This window comes from Ichthyophthirius multifiliis, assembly GCF_000220395.1.
Source record: "Ichthyophthirius multifiliis unplaced genomic scaffold scaff_1120509251399, whole genome shotgun sequence".
Classification (NCBI taxonomy): Eukaryota; Ciliophora; class Oligohymenophorea; order Hymenostomatida; genus Ichthyophthirius; species Ichthyophthirius multifiliis.
In genome coordinates, this window is record NW_004085911.1 from 111,006 (window position 1) to 137,762 (window position 26,757).

At 20.2% G+C, this 26,757-nt stretch overlaps 4 protein-coding genes and 1 non-coding gene across 5 annotated transcripts, besides 27 other annotated features; 2 read left to right on the top strand and 3 right to left on the bottom strand. All coding sequences in view use genetic code 6, as the record gives it.

The window, feature by feature from the left end:
* The first annotated feature begins 133 nt into the window (after positions 1-133).
* Positions 134-180: a microsatellite.
* Positions 181-425: 245 nt separating this feature from the next.
* Positions 426-472: a microsatellite.
* Positions 473-642: 170 nt separating this feature from the next.
* IMG5_196130 (hypothetical protein) lies at positions 643-2,903 on the bottom strand (the record flags this gene model as incomplete). The annotated part of the gene is made up of 7 exons (XM_004024292.1): positions 643-663; positions 785-1,030; positions 1,093-1,227; positions 1,291-1,926; positions 1,991-2,078; positions 2,120-2,288; positions 2,396-2,903. 7 exons carry the CDS (start codon positions 2,901-2,903, stop codon positions 643-645), a joined length of 1,803 nt encoding a protein of 600 aa, XP_004024341.1.
* Positions 730-769: a microsatellite.
* Positions 2,697-2,730: a microsatellite.
* A 1,245-nt stretch (positions 2,904-4,148) lies between the features above and the next one.
* Positions 4,149-4,192: a microsatellite.
* Positions 4,193-5,514: 1,322 nt separating this feature from the next.
* Positions 5,515-5,584: a microsatellite.
* Positions 5,578-5,607: a microsatellite.
* A 902-nt stretch (positions 5,608-6,509) lies between these two features.
* Positions 6,510-6,557: a microsatellite.
* Positions 6,558-6,688: 131 nt separating this feature from the next.
* IMG5_196140 lies at positions 6,689-6,760 on the top strand. Its single transcript has one exon. It is a non-coding gene; the product is annotated as a tRNA-Arg (tRNA).
* Positions 6,761-7,886: 1,126 nt separating this feature from the next.
* Positions 7,887-7,916: a microsatellite.
* Positions 7,917-7,929: 13 nt separating this feature from the next.
* Positions 7,930-7,964: a microsatellite.
* Positions 7,936-8,024: a microsatellite.
* Positions 8,025-8,093: 69 nt separating this feature from the next.
* Positions 8,094-11,156, bottom strand: IMG5_196150 (hypothetical protein; the record flags this gene model as incomplete). The annotated part of the gene is made up of 1 exon (XM_004024293.1): positions 8,094-11,156. The coding sequence occupies one exon, from the start codon at positions 11,154-11,156 to the stop codon at positions 8,094-8,096; it is 3,063 nt and encodes a 1,020-aa protein (XP_004024342.1).
* Positions 11,155-11,198: a microsatellite.
* A 588-nt stretch (positions 11,199-11,786) lies between these two features.
* Positions 11,787-11,834: a microsatellite.
* A 209-nt stretch (positions 11,835-12,043) lies between these two features.
* On the bottom strand, positions 12,044-13,885 carry IMG5_196160 (NLI interacting factor-like phosphatase family protein, putative; the record flags this gene model as incomplete). The annotated part of the gene is made up of 4 exons (XM_004024294.1): positions 12,044-12,410; positions 12,654-12,847; positions 12,954-13,158; positions 13,814-13,885. The coding sequence occupies 4 exons, from the start codon at positions 13,883-13,885 to the stop codon at positions 12,087-12,089; spliced, it is 795 nt and encodes a 264-aa protein (XP_004024343.1). The 3' UTR covers positions 12,044-12,086.
* Positions 12,542-12,632: a microsatellite.
* Positions 12,581-12,652: a microsatellite.
* Positions 12,610-12,634: a microsatellite.
* Positions 12,760-12,791: a microsatellite.
* Positions 12,902-13,090: a microsatellite.
* Positions 12,953-13,089: a microsatellite.
* Positions 12,954-13,090: a microsatellite.
* Positions 13,886-15,201: 1,316 nt separating the features above from the next.
* Positions 15,202-15,226: a microsatellite.
* Positions 15,227-16,012: 786 nt separating this feature from the next.
* On the top strand, positions 16,013-25,561 carry IMG5_196170 (hypothetical protein). The gene is made up of 4 exons (XM_004024295.1): positions 16,013-16,936; positions 16,992-19,007; positions 19,070-23,110; positions 23,176-25,561. Exons 2-4 carry the CDS (start codon positions 18,843-18,845, stop codon positions 25,210-25,212), a joined length of 6,243 nt encoding a protein of 2,080 aa, XP_004024344.1. The 5' UTR covers positions 16,013-16,936; positions 16,992-18,842; the 3' UTR covers positions 25,213-25,561.
* Positions 18,257-18,289: a microsatellite.
* Positions 18,945-18,985: a microsatellite.
* Positions 25,562-26,531: 970 nt separating the features above from the next.
* Positions 26,532-26,571: a microsatellite.
* Positions 26,532-26,613: a microsatellite.
* Positions 26,550-26,620: a microsatellite.
* A 21-nt stretch (positions 26,621-26,641) lies between these two features.
* Positions 26,642-26,713: a microsatellite.
* The last annotated feature ends 44 nt before the right edge of the window (positions 26,714-26,757 follow it).

The following is a 26,757-nucleotide window of genomic DNA, read 5'->3' on the forward strand; positions in this document are numbered from 1 at the left end:
GTTTGTTAATTCATCTTCTTATTTTGAATAAAATGGTAAAAAATAGATAGTTCTATTGCCTATATTTAAATTTGTTATGATTAGTTTTCTTTTTACTAAAAGCGTATTTTTATTTTAAAATTTATTATAAGAAAAAAAATATTTACTTAAATAAAAATTATTTAATTTAAATAAAGAATAAGTAGAATGTATAATATTTTGATTAATTTACAATAAATTTAAAATATTATTTTATTTTATTTTTAAATAATTCATATTTATTAATATTTTATATTTTATAAGTTTGATTATTTTAAAAAAACATTATAATAATTTTTTATTAAGAAATACATGAAAGAAATAGTAATAATAATATTTTAAAATTTATCGTTTTTAAAAAGATAAATTATCCTAATTTTAATAAAATAAAATAAATATAGCTACTTTAAAAAAAATTAATACTATATTGTAAATATAATTAGGATACTATATTATTATAATTTTTTAAAATTTTATTTACTATTTACATAATAATTAATTTTTTAAATAAAGCAAAAAGAAAATAGTATGTGTTTTATAAATATTGGTTTAAATTTATTTTATTTTAATTGCATTATGTTATATATGTATTTAAAAATTTTAATTTTTTTTTTATATTTCATATCATTTTTTTGTTTCATTTTTCTTAATAAAATTCTTAGATTATGTTTAATTTGTTTTCATTAAATCTTAAATACTTTCAGAAGATAAAAATAATATAATAAATAAATAAATAAAATAATATATAAATGTATAATTAAAATACCTTTTTGTCTAAATTATAAATATTGATTGTTCCTCTAGAATCTCCTGTAGCTATTTTTAACCCATCATTACTCCATTTGCATTTATTTAATGCATATTTATCTTTTAAATAAATATACTTTTATTAAATTTAAATAAATAATATACCTTCCTATTCGTGATATTAAGGATTTTCAATATCTTCACTTAAATCAAATATATCTAAATAGCCTTCGCCATCAACAGAAGCAAATATAGTTGGATTAACCTATTTTTTTAATTATAAATAATAAATTTAAATTATTATTTCATTCTAAATATAAAAATTACAGTATTCCATTATACATCAAAAACATAATCTTCTGAGTAATCAAAAGTTTATATATGTTTAAATTCACCACCCTGTTTAGGATTCCATAGTTTTACAGTCCAATCAAAAGAGCTAGTGAGAACTAATCCAGACAACTTTTTTTTTTTAAAAAAAAAAAAATTATAAATTTTCACAATAAAAAAAAAAATTAAAAATACTTAATGAACTCCATTAGGATCATTACTAATACTTAAAGAAGAAATCATAGCATCATGTGCTTGGCATTAAGAAACAATATTTTGACTTGAATTATTTTATTTTTAATGCAATTAAGATCTATATATTTAACCATCTTCAGCTCCTATATAAAAATTATTTGTATCTCCTTAAGGAAATTGCATGCAAGTCACATTAATATCTTGCTTTTATTTAGTACTATTTTGAGCATTTTGAAGTTATTAATCAACTGTTTTTTGTAACATAGTACCCATACTTAAATTCCAAGTACATAATTTTCCATCATTTGAAACTGAAACTATATTATGAGCATTTAAAGAGCCTACAACATCTAAGGAATAAATAGGATAAGAATGCCCTACTGTAAAAGATGTTCTTGATACAGGTAAAGTTTTTGCTCTTAAATCCCATAATACAATTTATCCATTATATAGTCCTCCTAAAATCAAATTCTCTTGATAAGGATAAAACTTTGCTACTGTAACTTAAGATTAACAAAAGCAATAAAATTCAGGTCTAGATTTTAAGCCTAATGACCATAAAGCTACTAATCCTACAGGGTCATTTATGTTTCCTTATTCGTTTTAAGAATATGAGGCAAGGAGCAAATCATTCCTCTTTTTTTTTTTAAAAGAAGAAAAATAAAAATAAAGGTTTAAACATATTTTTTATTTTTATTACGTTTGGAGACCACTCTAAACTTGTTATAACTCTATTTTAGCTATATTATGTATCCTTTAGTTTCAAATAGTGTGTTAAGTATGATTTTCTTTTTTTTAATTTTTATATAAATATTTTTTGTTATCTTACGTGACATTTTATTCATTATGAACTTATTATCCTATTATATCTTCTAAAGCGCATATATCTATTTAATCTTTTTCTAACACTTTTTCAACTAGCTTTGAACTTCTATGGAAAAAATCTAAAAAATTTTTGGATTTTGTTATATGGCTTATATCTTCTTGAGAAAGAGTTACTTTAAAAAAAAATATTAAAAAATAAAATAAAATATTATAATAAAATTTATATAATATATTTTTTCTTTTAATAAAGTATCTTTAAATTCATTATTTATATTTTTACCTTTTTCAGGTTAAGTAAATATTTATTATTTATTGCCAATTATTTAAGTCGGACTTTTAATTATTTCTTATTGTTCTTATTTTTAAGTATTGCTTGTTTAAACTTTCATACTTTAAGTTTTCTCTTTTTCTTCTACATAATCAGGTTAATTATGAAATTATTTTTCCTAATCTAAATTACACTGAATTTTTACTTCATAGGTTTATTTCTCTTTTGAAACAATATTTATTTCTCCAACAAATTAGACAAATTCCATATTTCTTATTTTTTAAGGCTAAATGTTAGCTTGCTATTATTCACATTATTTTTATTAATTTTATTATTATTATTTTATTGGAGATGTATTTTTAATTTCTGTTTTTTATTCTTCTTCTGGAATAATACTTTTTGCTTCTTTTTAACGGACTAAATTTTCTACAGTTTCTTCAATATTAGATCTATGTGTACGTGCTTATCTCCTTTATTTTAATTCTCTTAGTTTCTTTTCAAGTTCTTCTTTTTCAGACATTTTAATAATTTCTCTTTTTATGTTTGAAAAAAAATTATTAAAGATAAATATTTTATTTTTTTAATTTAAAATATCAGATATATTATCAAAACAAATTGTTTCTGAAATAATTATTATCACGTATTTAAAAATAAAAGAGTATAAAATAAATTTATATAAATGCATTTATGTTTTAGTTTTAAAATAAAATTCCAACTAAATTATTAAAAGGAATATATAAAAAATAAGCATTTAATTAAGCTTCTTTTTTTGTTTATTTGATTTTTTTATATTTTACATATATTTTTTTTTTAATAACTTAAAATAAAAAATTATGTTGATTAGTAATAATATGAATTTCATTAAATGTTATTCTTTTATAATAACTTTTTAAAATATAAAAATAAATTATATTTTATTCAATAAAAAGCAATCATTTATAGCTATAAGTAGATACTCTTATTTGATTCTAATTGTTTAGTCCATTGCTTAAGACATAACTTTATTTATAATTATTTATAGCATTTTTAGGTTTGTTTATAATTTCGTTGTTGAGTTCTTAAAATCCAGATTAAACAGAAGGATTTCCAATAATTTAAGAAGTGACAATATTACCTTTATATTTATTTTTATCATTGTATTAAATAGAGCGGTTTTAATCCATCTTGACATTTTAAACTACTTGATAATTATTAATTTCTTTTTATGGTAAATTACTAACTTAATGCTATTCTACATTGTAAACTCCTTAAGTTTGTAGTTAGGAAATTAATTATTCTAATTTTAGTCTAAGCTCTTTATTAGCTTAATCAAGTTCAAGGGATCTAGATTCATTTTGTTTATGAAAAATAACCTACTTTTATAAATCATTCATTTAAAATTTTATATCTTTATTTTCTTAAACATACTCTTAATAAGTTTTAGGTTTTCTTCGTTAAACTCCATCTTATCCGAAAATTGCTTATTCGATTTTAATAGCACTTTACTCATCAGAATCTCCAAATTCCCCTTATTATTATAATAATTTAATTTCTATATTTAAGTTTTAAATTTATTATTTTAAATATTAATTTTCTTTTTCTTTATTTTAAATTTATAGTGTACAAGATTATATTTATTATTAAAAATTCTAATTGAAAATATGAGGATTTTCTTTTTATAACTAAATCAAAAATTAAGGATTATTAAATCTCTTTTCTAATTCTTAAATTTGCATTTATTTTTTGTAAAGTTCCTATATTAAATATTTGATTTTTATTCTTAAATCATTTCCATTTCCATTTCCACTTTCACTCCCATTTCCATTTCCAACATCAGATAAAAAGTCATCATAATATATAAATTGTCCATCTTTCCAAAAGCCAAATTATTTTTTATCACCTCCACAGTTACCTTGTATAGTTCTAGTTGTTTTTCTTGACTTTATTATTTTATCACCTTCTTGATTATCATTTTCATCTTCTACCCCGAACCTTATTTACAGTTCTTTTAGCTTTTATTTAAGTTTTTAGTTTTCTAAAGCAAATTATTTCATTTAAATTTAAGGACTTTAATAATCAGTTTAAATTTAGATAATTTATTTTTTTAAGTCTTCTTCTTAAAAAGCTTTTGAGATATTTATTTCTTTTAATTTTTTAATTTCTTCTTATTAGCGATCTATATTTTAAACTTTATCTTAATAATTGCCTATATAAACATTTTTTAATTTTAATTCTTTTTCTTTATTAGTTAAAACAGTAATTAAACCTTCAATTTATTTTTACAATAACTAAATTTAATTTTCATATTTAGATTCTTTATCTTAATAAAGGTTTTAAATTTTTTAAATTTACATTTATTTTTTTTATAACTCAGTATCCATTTCTTAAGTTTTTCCAATTAGTAATGATTATTATTATTATCTTGCAAATAGTTCTTATTCTTTATCTTTTAACTTATTTTAAACTAACTGTATTTCTAGTTATTTATTTTATTCATAATTTTATTGTTATTTTTATTGTTCCTCTAATAACATTTATAAATATTAAATGTTTACATTATCTTCTTCTATTTTTGATTAATATTAATTATTTTTTAATACTAGAGATTATAATTAATATAATATTTTTCTAAGTTCTTCGCTTTCCTAAATTCTGGCATTTGTTAATAGTTGTAGCCTATCTAATTCTTCTTAATTATCTATTTAAATTTTTTAAATTCTTTATTCATATTTATTTGTTTCTTTCTTTAGTTAATCTATTTACATTAAATAAGTTTAAACTTTAGAAGTTTATCCTTATAAATCTTACAATAGTTAATTTATTTTAGATTCATATTCATTAATTTAAGATATATTTAATTAATTTTATTATATTTGTTAATTTGAACTTTTAAATTAATTTTATTGAGATGATTAAATAATAAAATTATTGTTATTTTATTCTAACATTTTAATTTTTGCATTTAGTTCTTGGTTTTCTTTGGATTTTTATTATAACAATTCTGATAATTATTGTACATTATCAGCAAGCTATTTTAATTATAAATTATAATCATTTTTACTAATATACAGATAATTAGAAGAGTGCATATTTTTGTTTTATATTTAAATTTCTTATTTTAAAGAATTCATTTAAATAACATAATCACTAAAATATGTATACATATATATATATAATATATAATATATATATACATATATATATATAAATATAATTTATATAATTTAAAATTATATTAATTTAAATTTTTTTCTTAAATCTTTATATTTTTTTTGTATTAAATTTATTTTATTAGTTTTACTTTATTAAAGAATCTTTTTATTAAATAGTCTGTTTCAAATTTTCTATTTGATTTTAATATTCTTTAACTATTTAGTCTTAGTTTTAAATAAAAATCAAACTAATTTTTTTAAAAAAAAATATTTTTATCAAAATAATATTTTAAAAATTTCACTTGTTTCTATCTGTACTTGTTTTAAGATCTTATTAGGGTTTTTATAGTTTTAATATCTATATTTCCTTATCTTTCTAAATAACGATTTCTCTTAAATTACAAATTTATATAAGTAATTCAGATATTTCGTTTTTATATTTATTATTCGCTGATTCATTACTATTATAAGAATATATAAAGTATTTATTTTTTTATTTACTTTTTTAAAATTTCTGTTTTTACTATTTCATTATTTTAGTCACTTTAATTTAAAGTGAATTAGGTTTGATTTTAATATTCATTTTAGTTTTTATTATTTTCATATATTTAAATTTTATTATCCTATATATTTCTTTGCATTTATAATTATTGCTATTAATCCCACTAAACTGTAGTCTTAAAATTTCTATCAAAGTTTTCTAAATTATGAGTAGAAGCCTAACCTGTAGCATTATATGTTTAATATTTTTATGGAGAAAGTGCTGCATTCTAAATAATTATTTAGGATGAAGTAGATTATTTCATAATATTAGGGTTTTTAAATTAATAAAAAGTTTATGATTAATTATTTTAAAAGTTAATTTATAGAGTTTCATCATTTTTTTATTCTGTAGATTTAAAATATTCAGCCATTGTTTTTAATAAAAATAATTTAAGAAACAGAAAAAACAAATCTAATAATAATTATTTATTAAAATAAAAAAAAAAAACTTATAAATAATAATTAATTAAATCAATTTATTAAATAAAATTACTTAAATATAATATCAAATTAAATTTTATTAATGTTTTGATTTATATTATAAAAAAAAAATATTTATTACAAAAAATATATTTACTAATTATAAGAAAATATTTTTTAAATTAAATAAAAAATTATATAAAATGTATTCAGCCGGGTGGCGCAATGGTAGCGCAGCAGACTTCTAATCTGAAGGTTGTGGGTTCGAGTCCCACCCTGGTTGTCATTTTTATTTTTTTTATATTAATTAAAAATATATTTTTAGAAATGAGATTTTCCCGTTCCTTTATTTTTTTCAGAAGAAAAGTTTTTTTAAATTAGTCTTTTTTGAAACCTTAAATATATTAAATTTTAAAGGATTTTCATTTAATTTATTTTATTCAAAAATCAATATCTTAACTAAAGATTAATTTTCTTTAAGTAAAAGGGGATATACTCTGTGTGAAATACAGTATATTTTTGCTTTTATTATTTATATTGAGATTTATTTCAGTTATTAATATTAAAATTAATTATATTATTGTAATATTTAAGTTTTTTTGATTTAAATACATTACTTAGTCATAATTATATTTTTAAAAATACATTTAATTTTATATAATTTTAAATTTCTATGTTTTATTTAAAATGAAATTTTAAAATATAAATAAAATTTATAAGTTTATATATTTTTAAGTCTAATGTAAAAAATCTTTAATATCTATAAAAATAATTTTACATTAAATTATATTTATTAAATTATTTATTTTTACTTATTCCTTTAAATTATTTATATATCATCTGATTTAAAGGAAAAAATAAAATTTCTAATATTTTGTGAATAAAGCTAATTATATAATTATTTTTAATTTAAAATTAATAATGTTTTTATTAATAAATAATATAGAAAATAATATCATTTAACATAATTCTTTTAATTTTAATAACAAAATATGAATAAATTAATAAAAATTTTTGGTTTAATAATTTTTTTTTTTTATATTTTAATTTTTTTTAAAAAATTATTATTATAATTTTTCTAAATTTAAAAAATTTACAATATAAATTTTTATTTGTTAATTATATTTTTCCTAAAAATAATTTTTAATCTAAAAGTGTAAATAGTAGAGAATTATAAAATAATATATACTGTAACGCTTATATTAAATAAAATAATATTAAAAATTATTATATTATTATGATAAAATTTACAATAATAAATATTTTTATATATAAATTATTTTAAATTTTTTATAAAACCTAAAAAATTTAAAAATAAAAATATATTAAAAATTATTACTAGTTTTATTTATATAAATAAATTAATTAATAACATATGATACATGTTAATATTCAATAATATTTTTTTTTAAAAAAAAATAAAGTAAATAAAAATAAAGAATATGAGAAATTAATAATTAATATTTTAAATAATTAAATTTAAATAAAAATATAAAAGTTTTTAATAATTAAAATATAAATATAAAAGTAAATAATTTTTAAATAATAATATTATTTTTATAAAAAGCAAATATTATATAATATTAATATTTCTATCATCGTTACTGATATAATTCTCAAGGTTTAAAAGGAGGAACCGTATTTAAATGAATTTCAGGGCAATCATTACCAGGTGGAATTCCTCTATTGACAGTATAAGGAGTTTTCCTTGGTACCATTTTAATAGCATTTTCTACTGGACATGATGATACACAAACAGCACAACCAGTACAATCGTCTTCAATAATTCTCGGAATAGTATTAAAACCATCAAATTAGATAGCTTAATAACCTGAGTCAGTACAAGAAACATAGCATCTTCCGCATTCTAAGCAATGATCTTTGTTTATTTCTGGAACTTCAATAATATTTCTTGACATTTTTTCAATAGGAGATACATTATTTAATTTACTAGCGACTAATTATAGAATTTTAGGGGGTTTAACAAATTTACTTGAATTAGGTTCGTTATTCATTTTTTAGAAACCATAAGGAGGATATTATCCTTTCCATCCTTTTTATCTTGCTTTTTCATCTCCCAATAAATATAAGTTAGCCTATAAACTTGTTTTTAAATCATAAAATACTGTTGCAGCATCTAAATTTTAAACAGCTGAACATATTTAAAGAGCTTTAGCACCATATTAAATGTAAGAAAGTGCATGATCTCCACTAATAATACCTCCACTTCCGAAAATTTCAATTTAGGGAACATATTTAGCAACATCAACACATTTTCTTAAAGCAAAAGGTCTCAAAATCGAGCCTGTAGAACCTCCAGGAGTAACTTATTTTTTAACACCAACTCCATTAGAAAATTCTCCATCAGGATAAGGATCAATTAAACCAGGCATAGTATTTGTTAAGGTAACTGCTTTTGCCCCTCCTTCGTAAGCTGCCTAGGCTAAAAGTTCTGCTTGACCATAATTTGGAGTTATTTTTATAATTATAGGAACTTTCGTTTTAGAAGTTACCCATTTTGTTATTTATCTTACTACATCTGGATCTTCTCCACAAGCTCTACCCATTCCTTTTTCATTCATTCCATGAGGACATGAGAGATTAAGTTCTATCATATCAAAAGGTGCTTCTTTTGTTTTTTCAACAATATCATACCAATCTTATTCGTTATTTCCGGCCATCAAAGAACCAATAAGAATTTTATTTGGGTAGTCTTTTTTAATTTAAATTGCGCCTTTTACCCAATATTCTAGAGATTTTTCAGACACTAATTCAATATTACCGAAAGAAGGTTCAAGCTTTAAAGGATCACTTGTTAATTTATAAATTCTTGGGGAAATATTTGAAACTGTATCCTTGTCCAAAACTAAAGTTTTAATTACTGCAAAGTCATATCCGATATCAAAAGATCTAGAAATCATAGGGTATGATGTTGTCGGAGGAGCACTTGCCAAACCAAAAGGATTATTCATTTTTACTCCACAAACTTCGGTTGAAATATCTACAAGATCAATTTCAGTATAGAAGCCAGGTAATATAGGTTCTGTAGGAACTTAATATCCAGCTTTTTCTTAAATATATTTGTGCATAAACCAAGAAGCTGTTTTTCCATCATTTACAGCATCGACTAAGTTTTTAGTTCCAATTGCATCACCTCCTACAAAAAGCCAATCATAAGCTTTAGTTTTATTTGTACTGTAATCAACATCTATTAAAGAATCTGATTTTTTAATTTTCTTTACCCAATCTTGATCAGGAAGTTGACATCCGAAAGACTAAACTATATGATCACAAGGTAAAGAATAGTTTTAGTCTGTTTATTTATATTTTAAGTTATCAGGATCATTATTTTAAGGCAAATATTTATCAAATTTTACTGCTTTTACATTCCCTTTTTCATTGAACTCATATTCTAAAGGAGATGAATAAGCAACAAAGTTTATTCCTTCTTGTCTTCCTGGTTCAAATATTTCATCGTTTGCTCTCATGTCTTAAAACCCTCTTCTGAAAACTACAGTTACTCTTTTAGCGCCCAATCTAAAAGCAGAACGAGCACAATCTAAAGCAGTATCACCAATTCCTAATACAACTACATGTCCATCCATTTTAGGTAAATCAATTACTGCTTTAGGTTTTGTTTATTTTATAACTTCTCCTACTTTCAATAAGAAATGCTTTGAGTAATGAAAATTATTTGCCTATCTAGCTCTTTCAGCACTTAATGCAAATTCTTTAGATGCTCCTTTAGTCCCTGTATTAGGCTCAGTGAGACCTATTCCTAAAAATATAGTTTCAAACCCTTAATTTCTGAGATCTTCAAGAGAGAAATCTTTTCCTAAAGCCTTATTATAATGGAATTTGACACCAAGTTATTCAACCATTTAAATTTCCCACAAAGCTTCTTCTATCGGAGCTCTGTTTTAAGGGATTTCATTTGAAGTAATACCACCTCCACGACTTTCTCTTTCAAAAATATTTATATTTTCATAACCCATTCTTCCAAGAAAAGTAGCACAACTTAAAGAAGCTGGTCCTGCTCCAATTAAGGCTATAGGTGTTTTATAAGAAGGAGGAAGATTAACAAGAGATGGATCTTTAATTTATTTGACTCCCATTTCTTTAAATATACGCACTGCTAATTCTTAGAGTCTGTTTATTTTTATTGCTCCTTATTCTGTGTGGCTTACGTTACAATTTCTTGCACATAATTCACTTATGGGGCATAATTAACCACAAGTTAAACCTAAAGGATTATCAGAAAGAATACATTTGGCAGCTCCATACCAGTTTTTATTTTATATATTGTATATAAATGTCTTGATATCTATGGATGTTGTACATCCTTTCTAACATGGAGCATCATTACATTTCAAGCATCTTATAGCTTCACGAAGTGCTTCTTAGATTGTCATTAAAGGAATATCACGCTCCCAGTTATTGCATTTTTAGCAACCGTTACAGTGAGGTGTTCGATCATATTCTTCAGAATATTTTTCTCTTTCTTTTGTTGGACGGAGAGTTGGTTAAGAAATATGTGTTTACATCTTTTTCAATACTTTTTCTTAAACATCTTTTGGGTAAATATGAAGTGAATCTATATTGCAAGAACCGAAAAAATTGGAATGCTTGATATATTATTAAGGAACTTTGTTGAATTTCTACACTAATTTTATGAACATTTTTTTTTTAAATTATAATTTTTTTTTTATATAATCAATTTTATAAGATAAATTAATTAAAAAATATGTATTATGTAATTAGTTTTTATCTTAAATTTTTTGAAAATATTAAAATCTTACATGAGGAAAAATGAAAAAATATATATAAATATCAAATAAATTAATTATATATTTATAAATTTTACACGTAATAAAATTCTAATTTTGACGTATATATTATCTAATTTTAAATAAATATTTTTTTAAAGATAATTATTTAAATTTAAAAATAAAAATATTATAATTTTTTATAATATATAAAAATATTTTTAGTTAAGTATAATAAATTGATATAAAGAATAGTCAATAGCTTTAGAAAATTTAATTATAAAATCACATTAATTATACTTTTATATTTTATTTTTAATTATAGAACAGAAATAATATAGTAAATATAATTATATAAATTTAGTTTTATTTTTAAATATGATTTTAATAATTTCAAATTTCAATCTTGATCATCCAATCTTAAGTTTAAATGGGGATCTTTAACTCCTTTTTCAATATTTTAAATCATTTTTTATCTGAATTTTTTCAAAGCAATTCTAACATCTCTATATTTTTTATTAGTAACAATTTCTGTATAATTTCATTTTTTTAATTATTTTATTTAAAAATTTTTTTTTTTTTTTTATTTAACCTTTTAATAATGGAGATAAATCAAATAAGGCTCTATCATCAGGATCACCAAACCAGCTTTATATAAATATCCCATTGTCTGCTTGCAAAATAAAATTTTCAGGTAAATTATCAATAATAATAATTTTAGATAATTCTCTTCCGATTTTAGATAAATCCTATTTTAAATTAAAATTTTATTATTTTTTTTAATTGATAATATATTATTTGTTAGTGTTATTTTTTAATTTATTTTTCTTTAAAAAAAAAACTTCAATCAAAAATAAAAAAGGCGGATAAAAAAAATAATAATATCCTTCTTTTGATTGAGTATTTAAAAAAAATACAGAAAAAATAAAAAAAATATAAACAAGAAAGAAATATGATTTAAACCTTAACATAAGAATTTTCATAAGCGACGGTATGCTGCCTGTATAGTTTATATGATATGTTCTATTTTTAATCTATTATATCTAAAATGAAGTTTGCATATTCTGGTAATGCAGCCGTAAAAATTATTATTTCATAATATTAAGCCATTTCCTCTAGAAATGTTTCGGCATAAGGTCTTACTAAAAATTAACCGCCATCCTCAAGCTTAAAAATTTAATAATTAAAAAATATAATGTATATATATATAGTATTTAAAAAATATTAAATTTAAGAATTTTTGTTTTAAATATAATTTATTAGTTTTTTTTTTTAAAAAAAAAAGAATAGAAATGAAATTATAATTATAATTTTTTTTGTTTTTATAAATTTTTATTATATTTTAATTTTTTAATATTATTTATATTATATTTATATATTTATATATTTATTAAATATTTATGTATTTACTTCTTAGTAATGAACTAAAGTTTCATCTAAATCTAAAACAAGAGTATATTAATCAGGATTTTTTAATGAAGGAACATAAGGCGAGGGAACTGATCCAATCTAAGGCTCTTATTCTTATTCTTATTCTTATTATTATTCATCTTCATCATTATCGATTTATTATTATTATTTTCTTAACTTTATTAAGATTTATTCTAATTTTATTATTTTTATTATTGATCTTTTTTTTTTAATTACTATTATTTTTCTTCTTATTCTTTTAATATTTCTTTTTCTTTCGAATTTTCTTAATCTTTTAACTTTTCTTTTCCTTTTCCTTTTCCTTTTCCTTTTCTTTTTCCTTTTCTTTTTCCTTTTCTTTTTCCTTTTCTTTTTCTTTTTCTTTTTCTTTTTCCTTTTATTTTTCTTTTTCTTTTTCCTTTTATTTTTCTTTTTCTATTAATTACTCTAATTCTTTTATTTTTTATTACTTTTCTTATGTTACTTTAGTTAATAAATCACCTATCTTTAAAAATTTATTAAAATAATAAACATATATTTACTTACTTATTTTTATAAAGTATTAATTTTTTTAATTGAAGATCTTGATATAGACTGTTTCTCAATGTCTATAATAATTTTTTAAATTGTTTTGTAAGGTGAAATATCATAATTGAAAATGAAAGACTTTAAAATAGGAATAACAATATCACATTAATCATCTATGATATTTTATTTCTTTGTTTTATTTAAAATATTCTAAATTCTTTTTATTTATTTTCTTTAGTTTATAATATTATTAATTTTTTCATCTTTTTAACTATCTGGATTTTATTTGCTATTATTTCTATTAAAACAATAAAATTTTAATGAATAAATTGCATACAATTAGTTACTGAAAACAAATTTTCTTCTTAATCTTAATCTTCTTTATTTAAATATTCATATAAACATAATATAACACAAATTCTTTCCAAAATATGCATTTTAAGAATACTTTTTTGAAAACTAAAATCCATTACTACTTTTTCAATATTCTCTAAACTGCTTTCTTAAATTAAATTAAGGTATTATTAACATAGATTAATATTTTCTTCTTAGTTTTTCAATTTATTTTTTTATATACTATATAAAATATTCTCTATTTCTATTATGATTTCGAAATCTATTTTCCAAATTACCGTTTTTTATACTTCTTCTCCTATAAACGTATTATTTTCAATATCATTAATGTTTTCTGCTTTCTTTTTCATTTATTGATTATCTATTTAGTACTATTTTATCATTTCCTGATTATATTAAAAATATGAAGCATCCATATATTCAGTAGAAATTCTTTTTGCTTTTATTTAATTTTATTCTAAAAGAGGTTTTTCTGTCAATTTAAAATTTTTTTCTTTTATTTTTTCTTATAAAGTTTTTAGCATTTAATTTGTTTAAGAATCTATTTTTTTTAGACAATTTTCTTTCATTTCCATTTAGACTATTTTTTAAGTTTATTTTTGGCTAAAGCTGATTGCATGTGCTTTATTTAATATCTATTATATTTGATAATTTTAAGAAGAATTGACTTATCTACATTATTATTAAAGTAGAACAGAATTAGGACTTTAATTACGTTCTTTTTTAAATAGTTTTTATTACTATAGAATATTCTATAAAGATAAATGGCTTTCAAAGAATTCATTTGATATATTATCGTTTGCATAATCTATTTTAAATGGAGAAACAGGAGTTTTTGATCTGTTATTGTAATTGGAAGTAATTTAAGAATTAATATTATTTTCTTTAGGAGTAGTTGAACGAGATTTTTTATAAATTTATTAGATTATTTCTTCTTAAATTCGCATTTTATTTTCAGTATTAATGATTTTAGAAAATGCTGTTATTGTTGAGCTTTTATGATTATCATTTTAATTTTTTTTTTAAGAAGAAGATATATTATGTTCGTTTCTTGAAGGTATTTTTTAATCTTCAAATTAATAATTGGTTGTAAATCTTTTATTAGGTGAAATATTTTAATTAATGTTCTAAGAATTACTTTCGAATTCTTAAATATTTACTCTTTGTCTTTAATTACTATTACTTCTTAAATTATTTAAAGAATCATATTAATTATTTTTTGATATTTAAAAATTTTACTAAACAATTCTTTAAGGAGTCAAATTTTAACAATATTATTATGGCGATTTTATATAATTATTTCTTAAAGGATTTTGACAATTATTTTATATTTGTGTTTGAGTATCTTCAATATATTTTTAAGAATAATTATTATATTAAAAATGTTGCTATTAAAAATCTTCATAATTATTAATATATTATTATTGGGATTACTTATTTAAAATAGCTTTAATATTATTGTATTTTTAATCCATATTTAGTTTACTTTATTACTTACTATATTCTATGAATTTTTTAATTTTTATTTTAATAAATTATTTTTTTATTTTTAACGGAATATTAATGAATAATTTTTTTTTTTTTTATACTAAATTAATTATTTTAAATATTTTTATTAATTAATTAAAAGATTTAATAATTTATTTATTAATATTTTTATTTATAAAAATAAATAAATGAAATAAATAAATAATTATAATTGTTTAAATAATTAATTAAATGTAAATCTTTTCAATTATAATTGCTTATTAATTCTAATCCTACAGATTATATAAACAGTTTTTTGGAATTATTTTTTTAAATTTATATTTATAAAAATTATCAAAGGCATCATAAATTACATGATAGAGTTTAACTAAGCAATTGAAATTACAGAGAATTCTATTTAAATAAGTCAAACTTTTGCAATTTAAATTTATATAATTATATATATAATTTTATTATTTTAGTATAAAGATTTAAATAAAAAATAATAATAATAATAAATAATTTTGAAATGAACATAAAAATATTTGCAATTTTTTATGTTATTTATACATTATCATATAAAAAAATTAAAATATTAAAAATAATATAGAAATATTCTATGAATTTATTATCGAACATATTTAAAAATACTTTATTTTTTAATTTCATTCTTAAATATAAACAAGATACTTAATTATTTAATAATTTTATTAATAAATTTTTTATCACTATTTAAAATAATATATTTTATAATAGAAAGTCTTTTATAAAATACTAAATATATTTTTTACAAAAGAAAAAAAAATTAAAATCTCAAAAAATATTAGTATATAGAAAACATAATATTCGATTAAAAGATAAAATAAAATAAAAATATATATATATAAGAAAAGAAAAGAAAATATAATAAAAATAAAAAATAATTAAAAAAATTCTGATGAATTTCAGCTAATAAAATTTTCAATAATTTCAATAAAAAAGTTAATATTAAGATATTAACGAATTATGGGAAGAACAAGTTTCAATTGAAGAATTACAAAAATATCATGAGACTTTCAAATAAATAGATATAGAGAAATGGAGAAACACTTAAAAAATAATATATTTAATAAATTCACATAATGAGAAAGCAACATAGAACGAAATGAGAACAGTATTAAAGTTTTATATTTTATTAAATAATAATCATATTTTACATAACAACTAAAATAAATGGCGAGAAATATATTTATATGATGATAAAGTATATGATTATTTTATGAATGATTTTTTTCCAAGTATTGCAAAATATTTAATAGACGAAAAGAGCTTTTCCTATGAACAAACTCTTTATTTATCAAATTAGATACTTTTATAATCTGTGTATTTATTTATTACTACTTTCTAAAAATAAACACTTGCTACTTCGGAAATGCTTTCTTATATATTCGATTACTAAAAAGCATACTTCCAAAACAATAACAAACTCTAAATGCCTTTTTAAATTTAATAAATTCATAAATTTACATCTTAATATGAAGAGTTCCTTTAAAACTTATAAATGGGATAATATGTAGATGCTATAAAAGTAGATCCACAGTATAACAAATAATGTTATAGAAGAGCAAAAATAATTAATATCAGTGGCGATTATATTTAGGTATAGTTTTTGGCTAGTTCTTAAATTTTTAATAGATAAATTTATAGATTTAGTTCTGAAATCAGACCTTATAAAAGCGTTTGTACTGATGAAGAATGGGATTGGATGTTTCAACTTAAAAAAGGAGACTTAATTGATTGTTGTGATACATCTCATATTTGGTATAAGTGTACTGTATTGGATGTCAAGTAAATAAGTACTGGTAATAATTTTACTAAAGAAGAAGATGATAATGAAAATATTGATTCTAATTCAAAAAATAATTATGATGATGTTATTAGAGCAATTTAAATAGGTTGATTTTTTTATTTTTATTTTTAAACAAAAATATTTTTATCTAATTATAATAGGATATAGATATTATGATCAATAAGGAAATAAAAGTGATTAAAAAGGCAACTTTTTTGGTTATACTTCTTAATATGATGAATATTTAGAAGTAACACATCCTCGTGTTGCAAAACTTAATACATAAGCTTAAAAACTTTATACAAAATCTACTTAGAATTAAATAAGTGATGATTTAATAGATGATTATAACGACAATACATAAATATTAGACGACCAAAACTTAAAAATATATGCAATACCTCGTAGATAATATAATACATCACTATTTTTGGTAGCTGCATTGAATAAATTTGGCAGAAAAGGAGGATTTAATTTAATTTTGAACAAGATAAATAATTTTAATGAATAAACTTGGTGTCCAATAGATTTTTTAGCAATTTAAATGCATATAATAAATTAAATATAATGCCTTTTTGTTAGATAATTTGCCTAAGAGTTCGCCAAAATCATAATTCCTATAGTTTAAAAAAATATTTTGGATAGTCCAGCTTCTAATTTGAGAAATTTCACAAAAGAAAAAATCGATTTAGTAAACAAAGGATTAGGAAGCTTGATGAAACGCATATATTCGGTAGGCTAAAAAATTGAATTATTGGAGAAGTTTAATCTATAAATGGCTTTATAATCTTTTAATTCGGAATTCATAAAAACTTAACTTTAAGGTCTGAAAACTATTATGGAAATTTTAGGAACTAATAGAAATGAAAAAAACACAGAAACAATGCAGCCTGAATAACTAAAAGAATGGGTTAAAGAAAACTAACTTTTTAAAAAATTATTCACAAGTTCTAAGTATTAATTGATTTAAAAAGCAGGTGATTTCTTTAAATATATGTTAAACGAAAATATGGTTTAGGATGAACATTTGGAAATCTTATGGAATTAAACTAGAAAAAATGATATGGAGTTAAAGCTTGCTATTTATAAAATTCTAACTGATAATTATTACTTACCTGCTTTTAATAAATAAATTATCGAATTTTTCTTGAAAAAAATTACATAAGAAAGCGATATAAATAAAATTTCAACTGAAGATATAGAATTTATTCAAAATTTAACTAAAACTAATTACAAAGGAATTGATTTGTAAAATACTGTTAGAAATTTCTATTGGAATTTGATTAACAAGAGTGATCAAATTTCTTAGGATATACTAGAAGAAGTTATTAAATCCTATTCTGATAGTTTTAATTATGAAAATTCTAAAGAAAAAAAGCAAGAAGTTCTTGAGAACTGTGTTAATAGTATTGCAGAAGTAAACTTATAATTTTTTAATTTTTTAATTTTTTAATTTTTTTCTTTTAGGGATCATCAGGCACTTTACATTTATTAAAAATAATTTCAAAAATAATTGATAGTTTATTTGGAGGGTAATATTACTCATATTCTAAAAAAGATGCTATTCTATTTTTATACTAAGAAAAGTAAATTGTAAATGTTTTAGTTTAGAATATACGTATATTCAAAGAAGAGCTTAAATAAAAGGTAAGTTAAATTACTGAATAAGCTTTCGATTAAGTTTTGGGAAAGCCTACATATATTGAACATCTAAAAGCCAGAATTGACTTTTTGAATTTCAGTAATTAAAGAAAAGAAAAAAAATTAAAAAATAATAATTTTTAAATATAGTTTATAATAATCTACCTAACGATTTAGAGCTAAGCTTTGATGTTATTTCTATAGTTTGGGATGCTATTATTGTTGAAGGATTAATTCCAAAAGAAAAAGATATTATCTATAAATGGTTTGCTGAAATAAATACTTCTAATAATACAAATTTATAAATAAAATAATAAGATTTGAACATTTTCTTTATATAAAAATTATGTTCTGAATAAGATCTTAGGGAAATGACTTTAGAAGGTTGGAATTGTTTCAAAGGCGTATTTTGTATAATAAATGAATAAATTAAGAATATGAAAAAATACAATACACAAAAAAGTTGGCAATAATAATAAACATATAATAATATGTAATCAACATATAATTAATAATAAGAAGATAGGAGAACTAATGTAAATTAAAAATAAATAAAAACTAATTAAATATTTTCTTTTCATTTTAATAATATAAATAGATTGACTTTGATTATATAATGTTAATAAATCCTTCAAATTTAATAGGAATGAATGAGCTATGGAAATTAATAATGATAAACGAAAACAATGAGGTAGTAAATAAAGCCTTAGAGTTCTTGAATAACTTGCATTCTAACTTTGATTAAGTTATAGAATAAGAAGAAATCGAAATAAAAAAATGCTATTATTAATAAGCTTATGGATAATTAGAATAAATATTGACTTAAAAAGAAATTGATAGTTAAAAAGCTTGTAGATGTATAATTTTAATCAAAAGTATTTTGGATGAAAGTGAAAAGAAAGGAAACGGAGGTTTAAAATCTCTTATTTCATTATCAAAAGGAGAATTAATAAGTTTACATTTTAATTTATGTTTTTCTTAATATGATGTGCCAAACAATTTCACAATAAAAATTTACAGTAATGATTCTGTTATTGATTTACTTTAAAAAGTAGGATTAAATATAAAATGTACTTGGGAAGAGGTTTCGCTTTATATAATAGATTCCTAAAGGGAAATATCAGTAAAGGAAAACGGACGCTCTTTAGCAGAAATAAAACTAAAAAATGGACAAAAGATAAATGTGTTTAAAAAAAAAGCTCCTTTAGTGAAAGAAGAGCCTATACTTCTAGAAAATGGAGAAGTAAATCCTGTGGCAATAAATATTTTTAAAAAATGGTTCTGGATGTTTGCTAAAGATGGTAAAATGTTTTCTGAAGAAATTGCAAAGTTTATAAATTCATGTACTCATGATAATTGCTAAGCTAATGATTCACGTGTTGTAAGTACTTTAAACGCTTACGATAAAGAATAAAAAGGATATTTATCAGAAGAAAACTTTATTCTTTTTTATTATTAGGCTTGTAAAACAAAACCATTAGTAGTAAGAAAAAATCTAGAATCTTATCATTATAGAAGAGATTTGAAATTATATGATGAAGTTGAAATCGAAAATGTTAATATCGAATAAATGCCTAGATATTTACTTTCTAGGGACGAAAATTTTTTTTAAATGATCTTCTGTTTATTGGATAAAGAAAGCTTAGCAGAAGATGCCTGGATGTTGTTGAGTAGATTGCCTATAAGTCCAATCTTATATAATTAAATTTTAGACTGTAAAGGAGCTGATTGGGAAATTATACTTGGAAATAAATCAGTATATAAATAGCTTTATAATTTACATTTAATGGAATACTTAATGGAAGACTAAATAGATAATAATAAAGAAGAAAATAAACAAAAAAATGAGGACGATTAGGAATTCTTAAAAAAAAAAAATTGGCGAGCAGACTTTATTAAGCTTGGAGGCTTTGAATTTTTATTTAAAATGTTTAGTAATTTATAAAACTAAATACAAATATAAAGTCCTTCATACTAAAAATATATTTTTGCATTCATATTGAAAATGTTTTTGAAATATTTGGTTGTCGCATTTACCATTTTATAATAAGGAAATAAAAATATCTATAAGAATGTAGCCAGAATGTAATCTACGCATGTAAGTTTGCCTGCTTTAATACTTTCTATTAGATAAGATAGTAGAGGATTGTAATTAAAAAGAAAAGAGTCAGAATTTAGAGATAATTTTTTAGAAAACGAAGTAAAAAAATTTGAATTAATGGATGAAGTTTGTATAAAATTAAATGAAAAATTATATGAGATTAATGTAGAACCTTCTGAAGATTTTAATGCCTTAGTAAAAAGCATTGAAGAGTAAAATTTAAGTGAAATTATTCTTTCTAAATTTAATTTTGAATAACTGGTTTGTGAATTATGTAAACTTTGCATTAAATATACTTCAGATTCTAATGAATTAGAAAGTGAAGACAGACTTATTATTGAATATTCACTTTAATTAATGGGAACATTACTTTTATCTAATAATTCAGTATGTGATTATTTTTTCAAAAATGAAATAAGCTTATTTAATTAATTAATAATTAGTTGTATTTTCTATAATTAAAATTAAAATGTGAGAAAAAATTTTAATAATTGTTTTTTTATAGTAGCTAAAATGCGCAAATTTCCAGTTAAAATCATACTTGAAATACTAATTTAATAAATCCCTAACATTAGAAATTACACTTAATATTGTACTTAATATTTTGAACTTTTTTGTGCTCTTTTAGATTGTTTGGAAGATTCTTAAAGTTTTGATTGGTAAAAACTATTAGAAACTTTGACTTAAAATATAAAAGAACACAAAAGTACAGAGACTCGTATAAAAACAAAAAATGATAAAATATTAATTGGATTAATTAATTTATGTGACCGCATTTTGAGCGTGAATGAACATATTAAAATTAATTCTGGAGAAATACTAATTTAAGAGATTTTCCATAAATGTCTTTTTGATATTTCTGATCATAATTCGATTCTAGTAGACTAAAATATATAAGAGTATGATTAAAAAGTTGTCAAATGTAAAGGAGACTAAAGTAGATAAGCCGCCTTCAATTTATTAAAATCATTATGTAAAAATTGTCCATAAAACTTACATTTTTTGATGTCAACAGGCTTAATTAAACTCCTTGAAAATCTTCCCGTTGTCTAATATAGATAAAAGGAACCAAGAAGTGATCTTGGCTATGTGGGATTATATAATCTAGGTTGCATATGTTATATGAATGCTATGATTTAGTAATTCTTTATGACTCCTACATTCAGAAATGCAATTTTAATGGCTGATGACAACAAAGAACTTAACTTTGAAGAAGTTGAATATAATAAAAAATAAATGGTCACAGATGATAACGTACTCCATTAATTTTAATAAATGTTTGCTTATTTATTAATGAGTGATAGAGTTGAATATAACCCTATTGAATTCTGCTTTTCATTTAAAGATTATATGGGAGAACCTGTAAATACTATTGTTTAATAGGATGCTTAAGAATTCTTGAATATGATATTCGATAAATTAGAAAACAGCTTAAAAAATACACCATTTAAAAAAATATTGGAAGGTGTTTATGGGGGAAAGACATGTACTTAACTTATTTGTTAAAATTGTAAGCATTTAAGCAATGTTTTTGAGACCTTTTATAGTTTATCTGTTGAAGTTAAAAATTAAAAAACTTTAAATGAATCTTTAAATAAATTTATTGCAGGTGAAACCATTTCTGATTATAAATGTGAAAAATGTGAAAAAAAGGTTGATGTAGTTAAAAAAATATTCCTTAAGGATTTACCTAATGTACTTATAGTACATTTATAAAGAATCATTTTTGACATTGAAACAGTCCAAAATATTAAAGTGAATTCTAGATTAGAATTTCCTGAACAACTAGATTTAAAATCTTACACAAATGATGTACATGAATGCAAAAACAATGAATATTTCGAATATTAATTAGCCGGAGTTGTCGTACATACAGGGACAGCTGAATATGGACATTATTATTCTTTTATTGATACTAATAGAGAAGATTAAACCAATCAAACTTATGGAGAAACTTGGTTAGAATTTAATGATAGTAAAATAAGGGAATTTTAAAAGAAAAATATTGAATCAGAATGCTTTGGGGGACAAAGTAATGATTAAGATGATAATTCGAATTTTAACTGGTTTAAAAATAGGGATAATAGTAAAAATGCCTATATTTTAGTCTATGAAAAGAAAATAAAAAATAAAATCGAACTTATTTTATCTAATGAATAAGAATTGAAAGATACTGTAAATAAATTTAACCTTAAAAATTATGAATAAGATTCTAATAATCCACTTATTATTAAAATTAATTATTATGAATTTAAATAATAATAAGCATATAATAATACTTCTTTATATAAAAAAGTCTGGATTGATAACCATTAGTTTATGTTAGAAAGACATATCTATAATGAATCATTTTATTCCTTTATAAATGACATAATTAATTCTATAAATTTACCTGAATTAGATCAAAGTTAATGTCCGAAAGGTTATTATCAGAAATTCAATGAAATTTCTTAATAAACAAAAGAACAATATTAAACTCTTATAAATATTCATGCTAAAATAATATTTGAACTATTAGCTAAATCAATAGAGTCAAACGTAATGAAATATAATATATTTTATAATCGAAATAAATAACATTAATATATTTAAAAAAAATGTAGTTAATGTGTGAAAATATAACTAAAAGATTAAAAATATTACTTTAATTAAGTCCTGAATATTGCAGTGAATTTTTCTTTAAGCATTTTTATACTAAAAATCGTAATATAGATAGCTATATACTAAAATGCTCAGAGTCATAAACACGCTAGTTTTATTCAGAATTATATTCATTATGCACATAAATAATAATAAATTTCCATAATATATCTTTATAAATAACTGAATAAAATTAAATGGAATTTAAAACTAATAATTAAAGTTCTTAATAAAGTTTAATTTAAAAAGAACTTTTTGGATTTTTAATGAATTAGTTATCTTACCTTAATGATGTTGCAGTAAGAAATTGCTTTAAAATAGATTAATATTTTAGTTTTTGGTATAATTTTACATCATAGAATAGCAGTAATAATACATAAATTTGCCTTTCTATTTAATTTAAATTGACTTAGTTTTTCATTAACTTCTTTCTAGGAGAAAACTCACCAATTAAATATCTATAAAACATCTCATAAATGGGAAATAAAGTCGCCTAGCCAAATTATAATAATTTATTAAAAACAGTTTTGAATGTTTTAGAACATCTTTAAATGATTTATGAGTTTGATGATTAAGAAAAATACTAAATGCCTTCTGATTTAAAGATTATGTTAAATAATAATTATTTTTGGGAAAAAATATTGACTGTAGAAAATTTAGATAGTGATATTTTGCCATCTTTTGTACATAAATTAGCTTATAAAAACTTAGTATCATCTGAAATAATTGCTTGTGCAATACTTTAAGGTCTTTTCAGAATTTCAAGTGAAGAAGCAAAGTCTTATGTGAGTGCAATAGAACATTTTCTGATAATAGATGATGAATTTTAAAATTAAAGGATAGAATGGATATTAGGATTTCCAGGATTAAATAAGAGTTTTTCGAAAAACGATACATTTGGAGAAATAAAAGATGAGCGTAAAATATAAATAAATAACTACGGAACTTATGGAATGAATAATATTTGTGATTGCCTATATAAATTTGAAAGTAATTTATGTTTAGAACAAAGCAGAAGTGTATTAGATTGTATTTATTATAATAAAAAAATGCAAGAAAACGTAAGTATTTAATTTGTACTTTTAGTTTTGAAATTAGGTAACTAAATTCCTTCATTATTACAATATTTAGCCTTTTTACCATCTCCTTCTTATGCTTATGCTAAATATGTTGACCTTTTTACACCTTTTATTTAAGACTATTATTAAGATTCAAATAGAATTAAGTATTTTTATTTCCCAAAAAGTGAATATGCATAAGAATGTTTAAAAGAACTTAAAAGCTTTAATTAAAAACTCAAAAATATTTATGATTAAAATGGATTTGAGCAAATGCCTATTTATGATTAAGAATATGACTTTAGAAATTTTAAAGGATTCTAAGGTTTTTCAAAATTATACACAATCGGAAAAACACGAAGTATTTCTATTATTAAATAAGGATAGTTTGATATTTCTCAACTTTTAGAAAAAACTTAAAATTATTATTAATAAAATTCTAATAATTAATTCAAAAATAATAACGTTTTAAAAGTCTATGAAAGGGAACTTAATTGTTATATAACTGATAATATTCCTTGTTTAACAGAAAACAAAGCTTATGATAATGAAATTATTAAAGATAATATTATACTTTCTAATTATATTTAATCAGATTCGCCTTGGAATGCCTTCTTTAAATAAAGATAATAAATTGTTTATCCTTATATGAGTTAATAATAACTAAAAGAAAATAACACTGAATTAAGTATTTTCATTTTTTATTTTTTTATTACAAAAATTATATTTTTTTTTAGATAAATTAATGGATTAATAATTCAAAAACGATAAATGCATTCGAGAATTATAAATAGTAAATAATAGTAATTATAATGTCTAATTAGTTATTTCTTTCAAGATTATTAGGCAAAATATAAATAATTTAATACTACCCAAAAATTCAATTTAATTCTTAATAAAACCAAAAACAAATTAAGTTGTTTTTGCTTTTGCAAAAACTGATATTGAGTAAGATTTTGGGTAATACTAAATTGATTTCGAATATGGATTATTACTAAATTATTCCTAAATTAATACTTAAAGACATTTAATTTCTAAAATCACTACTTTTGATCTACCTTTATTATATGATGTTTCAAATATTGATGAAAGTCAAACGTAATTATTATAATAGATAGTTGATTAAATGTAGGAAAATAACAAAGGTTAAGGAAATATGAATGAAAATATTGAAAATGATGCATAAGAAAGTTTATAGGATGAAGACGAAGAATTGAAACAGGAAAAAGTTATTGAAGAAAATGTTAGAAACCTTCAATTGGAAAATTAAATAGAGTAAGAAGAATTAAAATAAATGGATATTGAATAAAACAATTAAAATGATCAAAACAAATTTATTCCATATAGTAGTGATGAATATTATTGAAATTTTATTAAAAAGCTTCTTTATTTTTATTTTTAAATCGGAAAATATTCTATATATAAAATACGAAAAAAAAAAAAAATATTATAAATAATTTAAATTTATTTTATTATATTTAAAATGTTTTATTTTAATTTTTTATAAATTTCTTTATAATCATTATTTTTTTAAAAAATATCAATCTTTTTTTATCATCATCTTTTCTAATATATAATAGGGTTCTGTAATCAATTTCCAAAACATAATTTTTTTTTTTAAATAATTTCAATTAAATAATATATTAAAAAAAGGGAGTTTATATAATGAATAATTAACAAGAAAAATGTCATATTTTAGAGAAGGATATATAGATTCTTGACTTTTTTGCGCAGATTTTTATCTCATCTGCCCATATATAACCCCTTTTTGTTCATAAATATGTTTTATTTAATTTTAGGATGATTAAGTTATACTTGATGAATTAAGTCTTCTATCGGATTTGACTATTTTTACAATATCTGTACCTATTTAGAGCCTATTTTCTATCACTATTTTTTAATTTTAGGGCAGCTTGTAATTTCAGGATGTTTTTATAATTGATTTCTTCGGTTATATATTATTTTATGCTTTTAATAGTTTATCTTTAAGAATTTCCACTATTTTTAAATTGACACTTTATCCTGAAATTTTTAGGACGAAAATTATACTTGTAATAAATATTCCTTTTGATATCCTTTAAATTTGAAATTGTAGAAATTAATAAATTAAAATTTATAATTAATAAATATTATTTTATTATTAATGAATGTTTAAAAAAAAAAGTGATTATTGCTTAATTTTTTTCGTTTTATTTATTACTAAAATTAAATTTTGATATAGAAGATTTAAAAAATAATATTAGTATGATGTTGTTCAGATTAATATTTATATATTCATTAAAAAATATTTTATTTATTAAATAAAAATACAAAATATTTATTTAAAAAAAAATATTTATATATATATAAATTGTTTTAATAAATTAAAACGAAAATAATATATTTTTAATTATTTGTTTAAAAAATAAATTAATATTTTATTATTTTTTTAAAAAATAAATATAAATTATAAAACTAAAAAAAATATTTTAAAATTAAAAAATAAGA